At 35.0% G+C, this 12,752-nt stretch overlaps 1 protein-coding gene across 4 annotated transcripts in view; it reads left to right on the plus strand.

Moving 5' to 3' along the window:
- MARK1 (microtubule affinity regulating kinase 1) overlaps positions 1-9,931 on the plus strand; it is a 71,080-nt gene extending 61,149 nt beyond the window's left edge. For 2 of the 4 annotated variants that reach the window (XM_058165446.1, XM_058165447.1), the window contains exons 15-18: positions 983-1,141; positions 1,900-2,154; positions 5,202-5,246; positions 7,973-9,931. In XM_058165446.1, coding sequence (XP_058021429.1) covers positions 983-1,141; positions 1,900-2,154; positions 5,202-5,246; positions 7,973-8,327 — 814 coding nt within the window. In that variant the 3' untranslated portion in view covers positions 8,328-9,931. The remainder of the gene's footprint in view (positions 1-982; positions 1,142-1,899; positions 2,155-5,201; positions 5,247-7,972) is intronic. The other 2 variants (XM_058165448.1, XM_058165449.1) reach the window with 1 other exon arrangement.
- Positions 9,932-12,752: the final 2,821 nt, after the last annotated feature.

The following is a 12,752-nucleotide window of genomic DNA, read 5'->3' on the forward strand; positions in this document are numbered from 1 at the left end:
AGCCACATACTCCTTCCTTCAGTCCTGGGAAGGCTTTTAAGTGTTGGCTTTTAAGTATAGTTAATTTCAGAAGCAAACCAAAGCAAAGATTTTATAGATGCTTATAGGGCATCTTTCCTCAACTTGGTTATCTTTCAGGTATTTTGGATTTACAACTTCCAGAATTACTAGCCGCCACTGTTGAAACCCTATATTAGCTGGGAATTCTGGATGTTGTACAAAGTCATCTGGCTAGAGGTAGAAGAAAAACATAAATTGTCTAAATACTGACAATATAAAAACATAGCAGAATTATGCCCCTGAACAAACAGTTGTTTTTGGGTGCTCTGAAATCAGTTGATTTCGTTTGGAATGAAGTCTAGATGTGGCTTCTTTCAGAATGACTAACAGATTAATTTAAAACACTGCTAGTAGCTTAGTAGTGGTCAGGATCTGTGAATGACATGATAGACCTAAGCTGTGCCAAAGAGTGCAAAGCATTTATTCTGGTTGATCAAGGAAGTCAACCATAATTGTTTTTCCTAATTAGACAGGCACATACATTAGTTTGGGTAGGAAATGTTTCTCCTTTTTTGGTGTACTTTTCTAAATCTACTAAGTGGATCTTAATTAATATGCTTCTGCTTCTTCCATTACCAAATCTAAAAGTAGTATGTTTTTTTCCTTGATCGATACATAAAGGATGTCACTAGTAAAAAGATTCCTTTCGTGTTTTTGGTTTTTGTTGTTGTTGTTGTTGTTTTTTGTGGAGGAGCAAGAAGAAGGTTACTCAGCCATATTTGGTGTAAGGAAGCTGCCTTGTTTCTATAACTTGAGCCAGTACAAACATTTGCTGCATTTCCTGTTAGAAGCTGATGTTTATGGCTAGGCTTTAACCTTGTTTTTGAAGGGGAAAAAAAGATAAAACCTTTCTTTGGAAATTTTACATGTAACACCTTATTTCAAGATACTCCTCTAAACCTCTTCCTCCCTATAATAAAAGCCTAACAGAAATGTCTGCAAGTAGTACTCCTGCTGGCTCTGCAGTCCCTTCTGCCATATCTGCACGACCTCGACATCAGAAGTCAATGTCAGCCTCTGGTCATCCTATAAAAGTTGCACTTCCAACTATCAAAGATGGCACTGAAGCTTATCGACCAAGGTATTTTTCAAAATATAATAATCATTTGCCAGGTCAGAAGTCTGTAAATAAGCATTATTAAATTTTTAGAAATGATGCCATAGGCAACACAATGTTGCTCTGAAATTTCTATTGCAGACCTATTTGGGGTTGAAGTGCCTAAGGGTAATCTCATGTGATGAGGGTGGAATGTTCTTATCACTTGGTGGACAAAGTGTTGGGATTGTTTTAAGGCAGAAGGTGGTCCTACAACAGTTTTCTGAGATCAGAATGGAAAGCAGTTCATGAAATAAATATGAAACCAGATGTAAAGTTATTGAAGGAAGTATGCAGAGGACTCAGTAAGCTGGAAAATGGAAATCTAAAGGGAGGATAAGAAAAGTGGTTTTTTTTCTGTATGTGTTTTTAACATTACAGCACTTCTGCTACTGGTTTTATTACTGTTTAATTACAAGAGTTCTAAGAGACAAAACAAGCTAGGAAATACTATATTTTAAAGGATACATAGGAATTTGAATAATTTTCTATTTTCAAATGCACTCCATGTTTGTGAAACCAATATCTTGCAAATATGACTGTACTTTTTCAAAAGTATTTCTAAACTTATTCTTTCAGTAAGTGTTGTTGTTTTTAAAAAAAATAAGCAATCCAGATTTATTCAAAAGCATATAAGCTTTGTAATAAATTGAGAACACATGCCAATTTCAACCTCAGCTTTAGTCCAGGGTAAGTTTGAGAGAGGTGCCAGTAAACTTTCAAACTTTCTTCTCCCTCTTCAGTAGCGCAACTCAGAGAGCACCTGCTGCTTCCCCGTCTGCTCACAGTATTAGCACTACCACTCCAGATAGAACCCGATTTCCTCGAGGGAGTTCAAGCCGAAGCACTTTCCATGGCGAGCAGCTACGGGAGAGGCGAAATGCCACTTACAATGGGCCCCCTGCTTCACCATCGCACGAAACAGGGACATTTGCTCAAACTAGAAGGGGAACATCCACTGGCATTATAAGCAAGATAACTTCCAAATTTGTCCGCAGGTTAGTAAGAACCATTGTTTCCATTTCCAAGTTATTGCAAACTGTGAAATAAGAAGCTAATTACTGTTAAAACTAAGCAGGCTTTATTCAGGTCAGTGCTTTGTTTTACAACTCCCTAGAAACCCCACTGAAGCCCAAATGTTCTCAAGATTTGGGATGCAATAATTATGATTTTATTTGTTGATGCCATTATTAAAGAAACTTGGATATCTTGCATGAAATGTAAAGAGTTTAGTATTGGCCAATGTATGTGAAAATGCTAATAGGCATGCTAGCATTTTAGATATTAAAAGCCAATTCTACCACAAGATTCCTACATGGATGTCATTTCAACACCGGGAATTGTGGCGAGCATCTCTCTGTTTTGGCATGTCTACACTGCATGAATCTGGTATTCATGAGTATTACTTTAAAACTTAAGCTGATTTTCCAGATTCTTTGTATTTTAAGTAAAATTTTAAACACTGAAAATGTAGGCATCATCTTTGCAAGATCTCTCATACACAGGACAAAATGCTTTACCATCTGCTGCAGTACTTTAAGCACTAGCTAAAATAAACCTTTTCTCTTGAAAAGCAGAAAATATGAATTTAAATTAATGAATGCAGTCACTCTAAAACTTGTAGGCCACAAAATACACTTTGTGGGTAGATTTTAAATCCCAAATCAATTATTATGTAGTCAAACATTCCGAAAGTTAAAAGTAATTTCACTTTTTATTAATTTGCAGTTTCAAAACAAGGTGTCACCTTGAGACAGTATTTTCTAAATGCATACATTATGAATCTTGTTTAAATGCCTTAAGTTGTAGAGGGAGTTCTACACTGACTGTTATTTTGTATCATATATATTCTGCTTTTAATAAAGCACTTTTCACTTCTGAAATACATTCTTTGATCACTTCAATGCAGAACTTGGCCCATAGCATTTAACATTTATATTTTATACTTTATATTTAAGCTTCCTCAGGTATCTAGATATTTGTAACACAGATTCAAGGTCTTTGTTTGGAATTGTCATGATTGCAATATTTGTTAACCCAGCCTTTTGATTTCTCATGTATAATAGATTGAGAAACATATTTCACTAACAAGTGTTCTTTAGTGTTCAACTGGTTAGTGGCATCTGGAGTATCTGTTTGACATAGTATTAGATCACATGGCATATTTATGCTTTGATATCACAGAGAATAATTTATCTAAAACACGCCCTAACTTATACATGGAACTTTCTGCATATATCAAGCATGCAAAGTTTGTGACCTATTAAGCTGAAAGTGATCCAGTGGGTATCTATAGAAGCCCCCTGAATCATGTTAAAAATGGTGCCCGTCAAAATGCAATGATCTACTACCAATAGAAGGGAGCTAAGATAGACTAACCCAAATTAGAATTTCTGATTAATTTGCAAATAAACCAATTGTTTATTGATTTGGATAACTTCGGAACCAATCACCTTAAAGCTATGTATTGTTTGCTGGAAAGTACAAGCATATGCTACATTTCATTTGATTGGTCACGTGCTATGCAACTGTAACACAGACAGTGTTATAAAAACAGGTAGTCCTTGACTTACAACAGTTCGTTAGTGACCAATGGAAGTTACAACAGCGTTGAAAAAAGTGATTTATATCATTTTTCACACTTATGCCCATTAGAGCATCCCTATGGTCATGTGATTTACATTTGGATACTTGACAACTGGTTCATATTTATGACGGCTGTAGGGTCTCAGATTTTTGTGATCCCCTTTTGAAACTTTCTGATAAGCAAAGTCAATGGGGAAGCTAGTTTCATCCATGTTACTAACTTAACAACTGCAGTGATTCATTTAACAAATGTGGCAAGAAAAGCCATAACAAATTTCTCACTTAACAACATAAATTTTGGGCTCAATTGTGGTCGTAAGTGGAAGACTACCTGTACTCAGTGATAATGTTGAATGAAAATAATAATGAATTATACATTAACACATTTACATAAATGGATGCTATGTTCAGTATGACTGACTCATACATCTATTGAGATAAAAACAGTTGTATTGGATATAAAATTAAAAATCACAATATATAACAATATAGACTCTTTAATCTTATGATATGTATTGGTAAATATTGAATAATTAGTGTTGAATAGAAAAAAAATAATGAAGCATTATTAGAATTGTTTTTCCAAGCCACAAGACAACTTCTGTCAGACCACTGCATTCAAAACAGGGTACTTAATAAATGATATTATAGGAACTATTGAAGCTGGAAGATATACATTTAATATGGAAATTTTCAGGTATTAGTACCCTAAATTTGCAGACAAATATATACCTAATATAATTATCAAATGAACTGCAGTGTTGTGGTATGAAGTCATGACATAGCAAATATTAGAGGCATAATTAAAAATAATCATTCCTGGGTCTTGAATGCTGTAGTGCTTTAAACAATGCGATGCTTTGTGAGAAATGGGTAGAATAAAACAAGAGTGTAGTCAAAACTTTGGTTTATGAGTATGTCAGCAGATGGTTATTTTTAGCCATATTTCTCAACCTTGACAACTTCAGAATGTTTGTATGTCAATTTCTAGAATTCCAGCGCTGGCTGGGGAATTTTAGGAATTGAAGTCCAGATATCTTAAAACTGTTAAACTGAGAAATACTGATGCAGTGCTTCCCAAACTTTTTTATTACCCAAAACCACTTCTCAGAAAGTCCTTCTTTAAATGACCCTGTTATAATCGGTAATGAGTTTGTGTATCGTTATCCAAAGAAAAAACACCCGATTTTGGGTAGTGTTCCTAGGTTTTGGAAGCATTGATGTAAGGGATAGGAGTGGGAATGAAGAAACTAAAGTTGGCCACTATAGTAAAAATAAATTGGAGTTGCATATAAAAAGCTGTAGCTGTAGAAAAGTTTATTAAAATCTTAGTAAATGACAATTTTATGCTGAATATTTGTTCATCAGTAATTTAAATGTTGTTCTAGATGCAGGTTTTCTTGACTCATTTATTTTTAACCTTCATTTATTAAAACCTTACCCTTAACTTTGTTTTGAGGGATCCAAGTGAAGGCGAAACCAGTGGCAGAACTGACACCTCAAGGTGAGGAGCCACTATTAATACTTCGCTGCTGGGTCCCTTTGTGCTCAAAATCTCATGATTCTGAAAGCTTTTAAACTAATATGTAAAATGGCAAAATCTCTAGGTAACTTGTATCTTTAAAATATTACATCTGAGTTCAGTTTCTTACTTCTTCTTTAACTCCTGCTTTAAAATAATTTATTATAAAAGCAGCAATTGTCTGCAGATTCTTATACAGCAGTTCCTAGTATGGGCTGCTCAATTCCTTCTAAGGCTTTCCAAGGTCAGAGTGTTGCTCTACGTTGTCTTTCCAAGAACAAGCTAAGGGCCTAATCATCTAAATCAATAAGCACTCTGGCCATACTTGTTGCTTTTCTGCAAATACTAAGCAAAATTATTAATGTTCAGGCATGTCACTTTTGGCTAACACAAGCATATACAGAGAAATAATCAGGACCAATATTATTTTTAATCATTAAATAAATACCTTTGAGCTAGTTTCCATAGATCCTACTTGGACTTCTGGGTTTGATCAGGGATGCACAATTGAAGAGCCCCAAAGTTGCATGTTACCTCCAAAGACCATACTTGTGTGATGTTCAAATGTCATCACATTGTAGAATTGTTAATGAGCCATAAAGTAATATTAAATACATGAAAAGTAACTATATTAACTATTGATTAACACAGTCACTGTAATGGTAATTGAACTAAAATAAAGATATTCCATCTGCTCCTTTTGCTAGCTACCATATTTCAGAATGCAATCCCCAAAAGCAAATGCAACTTTTGGTTCCAGAAAGTTGTGCACCCCTGGTTTATGCCAAGGGCCACATAGATATTGTTATATATAATTATCCTATCTACTGCACAGAATGATGTGCAGCCTACACTCAACAGAATTGCATGCATTAATTTATCTTCCTTGTAGAGTAAGAGGCAAGACATGCACACTCTATGTTTCCACCTCAATCGCACTGCATGTTGAACAGTCTGTGCATGAAATTGTTCTTAGAATCTGAGCAAGCACTCCTTTCTTAGTGACAGTGTGTTTGGTTGGAAGTTTTATTAAGAATTGCTTTTTCATGTCAGGATATGCAAAGTATATGAATGCTATATACTTCCTAATGCTTCATGGAAGGTGGCCCTTGACACATTTAATATATAAACTTTCATGTTGCTAATCTCTGCCTTAAGCTATTGAGTTCCGAATTCCTCCTGCTGTGGTCATTAACCTAATGCACTGAAGTGCAAATAAGTGGCAATAACTCTTAGCCACATGAATAAGGATAGAATTCCTATTTGTGTCTGTAAAAATAGTATAAGACAACTGGAATAATTCTAGCTTTAATCCTTGCATGTGCTACAGATTATGCTAACAGTGTTCAGTCTTGCAGGTTGTGTGTGCAGATATATCAGCACCACCAGAGGTGAAAGAGCTCTTAACATGATAAACTTACCATAACTTAATAGAAAAATGCTGTCAAATTCAGATGATGACTTGTTTGTGCTTAAGCAATACTCAGCAGAAGATAAAAACATCTTAAGAAACGAACAAGTGCTTCTGCATCCACCCTGGAATCTTCTCCTCTTTCTTTCTTCCGCGCAAATCCTTGCCAAATGCACTTTCTCTGAAATTCTTTTGCTATTTGCTATGGGGGTGGCTTGTCATGTGCTTGTTGTTGAGGTGAGCTGCTTTCAAAAGGGCAGGAAGCTCCTTTGTTTATCCAAGGCATGTTAACCCAGTATCCAGTAGTCTATACCAGGGGTCTCCAACCTTGACAACTTTAAGCCTGGAGGACTTCAACTCCCTGAATTCCCCAGCCAGCTTTGCTTTGCTGGCTGGGGGATTCTAGGAGTTGAAGTCCACCAGGCTTAAAGTTGTCAAGGTTGGAGACCCCTGGTCTATACAGACATGGTATAGTGAGTAACAGTTCTGATGTCTATTAACAGTTGTGTTTCTTTCATATCCCAATTGACAAAGTGCTCCAGAACATAAAATTCATAAAATATCATGTTTTTTGAGAGTAGTAGGAGCTGCCCAGAGTTTGATATAAGATGGGCAGCTGCATAAACGTTTTAAATAATAAATGTGGTGTGTTAATTGATACCTAAAGTACTTAATATTGGGGAGATATATTTTTTCCTGTCAATTATCCTACTGAATGCTTAGTTTACAAATGCTTCTGATTTGTTTAGAAGATGCAAAGAACACCATGCTGCTTAGGACAATGCACTTCTGCTAGTGTTGTTTCTGGTGTTTTTTATAGCACAAAACAATTCCTTGTGGTTTTTTGATGCAGATTTCTCTCCCCCCCAAAATAATAATAATAATAATAATGTAACAAGAATTACTTTCCTGCGTAGTTAGAGCAAACTATTTGTTTATTGTCAAAAATAAAAATGAAAAGCATCCAAAATTATTATCGTTGCTTTTTTAGATCTACATTTTTAAATTGGCAAAATACACTCCCGTAATAAAGAGGTATACACATAAATTTCTAGAGAATAACAGGGTAGCTGCCTTTTCCTGCTGCTTTTGAAGCATGTTTTCTTTCTCTTCTGTTTTGTGTATTTTCAAAGCCCTGTACAGAGTTCAGATGGCCAGCTCTAAAGAAAGCTAAATTGGTGACAGCTGAGAAAGTCTCCTTTGGAGTTACACTGATATTTTTAGCAGCAAGATTGTGATTGAAATGATATTTTGACCCAATACTTTGTTTGGGTGTAAATATTATTTACCTTTTCAGGAGTACTTCTGGGGAACCAAAAGAAAGAGAAAAAGAAGATGGCAAAGATTCCAAGCCACGGTCTTTGAGATTCACCTGGAGTATGAAAACAACAAGTTCCATGGACCCAAATGATATGATGAGAGAAATTCGAAAAGTATTAGATGCTAACAACTGTGACTACGAGCAAAAAGAAAGATTCCTGCTGTTCTGTGTTCATGGGGATGCACGACAGGATAGCCTTGTTCAGTGGGAGATGGAAGTATGCAAATTGCCACGCCTTTCACTCAACGGAGTCCGCTTCAAGCGAATATCGGGAACTTCTATTGCCTTTAAAAACATTGCATCCAAAATAGCAAATGAGCTTAAGCTGTAGAGAGAAACAACATTTCTGGGATCAGGGAAGATTCAAGCTTATGTTTTGAATGTACTGGTTATGCCTAATACAATTGGCCTGTGAAACTCCCCATGTAGAGATTGTCCCTATTGCAATAAGGTTATACATAGTTATTCTGAATTGTAAAATTTAATTCTGTATGACCTACATTAAAAAAAAACCAGGTAAGTACATAGAGCATTCTTTTCATTTTATGTTCACAAAGTTGTATAGTAAGAAGGCTTAAATACAGACCTTGTATAGTTGTTTAGACATCAGCACAGAAGTATGTTTACTTTGAGTTGAAAATTTCTTCCTAGTCTTTTCCACCCCCCATTTTTGGTGGTTTTTATAAATCTTACCTGTACCATGCATTTTTCTTTAAAAAACTGTCCATAGTTTTTTTAAAAATGCACAAAAAATGTTTTTCAGAAGTGTAGCTTAATCAATTTTACTTCGTAAGAAACCACTTATAATTTTTTTAAAAGGAAGTTGGCGCGTAGTCTACACGGGATTCCTTGTGTTTCCCCTTTTCACTCTTACCATCCTTTAAGAAACAGTGTTTAGTTCAGAAAAAATGCAAACATGTTTAGAGTGTTGGCACTTAACAGTGAAGAAAATGGAGTTCTGAAACACACTGGGGAATAAAGTAAAATGTTGGATTACTTTTATTTGCAATCTGAAATGTTCTTAGATACTTGGGTCCAATGATTCACTAGAGTAAAAATATGCATTGTATATCCATATTGTAGTATGAAATACTATTTGCTACCTTAGAAGACTACAATTCCCAATTTGTGAAAATATTACCTTCATACTGAGATTTTCATAGCACAAGAATTGTGAAATTATAATTAATGTTAAATGCCACCTCAGGAATTAACTGGTTTTTAGAATAATTCCCCCCAAAGAATACATGGATCTTCATATACTTTTAAGCCTACATTGTTTATTGCATTGTTTGATGTGATTGTATAAATTCTGTTCCCATGTATCTTTGAGTTTTGAATATTTTGCCCACTTTCTTGTATTTATTATAAATCATTATACCCGTGAAATGCAGCTGTGTGCAGGCAGTTGCCTAGATAAGAAAATCCCTTCATAATTAGTGATTCAAACTGCAAAACCATTAGGACATGGTACATTTTTAATATTGATTATCTTGTACTGAATTAATCATAGCAGTTGGTTGTGCAATGTTATTTAATGTTGTAATTTCTGTAACTTCAACATATGGCCCCATCTGCACACTCCTATAAAGATTAGAAAAATCACCCCAAATTATCACTTTATTTAAAAGCAAAAAGCAAAAAAAATGTGGTAAACTCTGTAACCTGAATTTAGAAGGCTGTAAGTGTAGCTAAATGTGCCATTTGAGAATGGCTTCTGACAGATGGACTTGAGATGCTGTACTGTACTGTGATGTAGCTCTTCTGTAACAGTTCTGCTCAGCAATGAACATGTACTGCCTTAGGAAGCAGATGATGTTTTGGCAAGAAAGAGCTGTGTTCCTTTTTATCTGGTATTCCTTTAAACTTTTTTTAATGAAAGTCATCCTAATTCACATTCACTGGTGCACTCTATTAAAAACTTACTTGAACAGATCTCCATACTATCAATCATGTTGCCTTATTCTTGATCCAGCAATCTGTACTGGATGTAGTTTGCAAAGGAATTGTGAGAAAGGGGAGGGAAGACGTAATGGTTTCATATGTTGCATCAGGAGATGTTTAGAGTTTTGTGAATAATCTACATCCATCCACTGATTGTAAATGCTCCCATGCCACTTCAGTTATATGACGATGAGACTTGCCGAGTTATCAAAATTTCCTTTTTATTTCAAAACAGCTATATGAAATTAGCCTGAATGTATTTCTTTTTATTTCTAGAAGCAATTCAGGTTTGTAAGTCTAAGTTCTTACATTAATTAACTTCCTTTTTAAAAGATTTATTCAGCACATTTATATACCACATTATCAAAGTGTACTCGGAAGTTTAACAATAGAAATTTTAAAAACTAGTTAATTTTTCAATGGTGTAAAATGAATTTGGAATAATCTACATCAGTTTTATGACTTAGTATGGATTTTGTGTATAGATGTTTTTGATCACCAAACTTACATCCTTACAATCCATAGCCCCAATGTTTTGGCTTGCACGTAATGTTAAATTGTCATGTTATTTGGTGGTTTTAACTTAGTACAATGTGGAAACCGATGCCTAGAGAACAGCTATAGTATACACATCAGAGTGAATGTTTTTTTCAGTTTGATGAACCAAAACCAAGTTCTAATAGAGTTCTGCCTTAAAACATCTGAAATATATATGGGAGATTGTAATTTAATTATGCAGATGCTATATTTTGCATCATGCAGAAGTCCTACAAAAAATTCCCACTGGGTTTAAATGTAGGTGGAAAAAACATAGTCTAAATTCTTTATGTTATCAGACCAAGTGTATAGTTGCTAATAATTGTTCTATATATGGCTTTCAGGCATTAGTGAACACTCAGTGCAAACAACAGAGACCCGCATAGCCAAACAAAAAATTTGTACGGAGAGATAATGTGGGTTTGAAATAGCCACTAATATAAGTGATTATAAAAGGCTTCATTTTTTAAATGACATTTAACTAGATTTACCTCACTAATTTAGTTTTTGTGACTATATACAGTAAGTTCCACAACATCTCAGTGTAACTTGCCTTGATTGCTACAAAATTATATAAAGCAACTGCTTGAATAATTATAGCTATAAAGCTGAATCAAGACATTTGGCTTAAAGAATTTGCCTGTTTTGGAAAACAAGACCACTGAGCCTTGGATAAATGGCTTTAATTGCTTAGAAGGTCTTCACAAATAGTTGAGGATTTTCTCTTCTCACATCAGATAAACCCTTTCTACATCAGCAGTGTATGGTAACCACTCTCATTTTGAGAGACAGGTCTTCTTTCATACGATAAGAATATTTACTTTTAGATGAATCTGCAAATTACAAGTATTATTTTCCATGAGTAAACAAGTGAAAGTGGAGGATGGACCCTAGGAAAAAACACACATTTAAAAAGTTTATAAAATGTATAAAGTTCCATTAATTCAGTGACCACTTAGATTTTCTGCTCTCACCCTGGTTATTCAGGTCTTCCAGTGATGCACCTATCACTACTGTAATTGAATGCATCCACCTTGGTGCTGGGTAGATGGTTTCTTTCTTCCAGCCTTATAAATTTATCAAGGAAACCTGGCCCTTTGCATAACCCCAAGGGAAATGGGCAGTTCAAAATGTGACATATAAATACATAAAAATAACTTGTCCAAAAATGATAATTTGAGCCTAATCATTTGCACCTTGAGAAAAAACACTGCTTGATTTTTTTAATATAGGTAGTCCTCAACTTACAACCACAATTGAGCCCTAAATTTCCATTGCTAAGTAAGACAATTGTTAAATCGGCTTTGCCCCGTTGTATGATCTTTTTTTGCTGCTGCTGTTAAGTGAATCATGCAGTCATTAAGTGAATCTGACTTCTCCCATTAACTTTGCTTGTTGGAAACCCCTGGGCAGTTTGTAAATGATGATCATGTGACACATACACACACACACACACACACACACACACACACACACCAGGACACTCAACTGTTGTAAATACATGCTGGTTGCCAAATGATTAGATTTCGATCACATGACTACAGGGATGTTGCAACATGCAATTGCCATAAGAGTGAAGACTATTTGTAAAACACTTTTCTCAGTGTTGTCATAACTGTGGTCACTAAACAAATGATGGTAAGTTGAGGACTACCTGTACAGGTATCCTGAGTCCCATCAAATGGTACACTCAAGGCTGTACAGAAGGAACTTGCAGTTCACCTGTAGATGCCAGATGCCTACTGTTCTTTTAAACTATTTTAAGTCAAGAGAACAGGTCTGTATTTTCATTCAACCTCAGAATATACAGTATGTAGACATTTTCTTGCAATGAGCATCAGAAACAACAACTTTTTCTGATTATTGCTTTGGGGAGAAAATGTGTAATTTTTGATATTTTGGTACTTGGAAATTCTAATGCAGCTGGATACTGAGGCATGAGATAATACTTGATCTACTATATTGAATTCCTATAATAACTGAAACAAAACAGGAGTTTGCAAATCAACTTCTGCAAGCAGGATATATAACTAAAGAAACAATCCTAGCATAGAATATAAGCTAGAACCCTAAAGCCAGGGAAGTTTGTTCATAGCACAGTATTACGAATTTCTTATAGATACTGTGCATCGATATATCTCAAACTCTGAATTTTGTTATTGCTGGATGACTATTGGGAATTCAGATAGGCAACATGAGTATAAATCTCTGCAGTCTGCATGGAAAGCACACTGGAGAAATTTGAAAAAGAATGGTGGTATTTATTCCAAGTCTG

Source organism: Ahaetulla prasina, chromosome 1, assembly GCF_028640845.1.
Source record: "Ahaetulla prasina isolate Xishuangbanna chromosome 1, ASM2864084v1, whole genome shotgun sequence".
Lineage (NCBI taxonomy): Eukaryota > Metazoa > Chordata > Lepidosauria > Squamata > Colubridae > Ahaetulla > Ahaetulla prasina.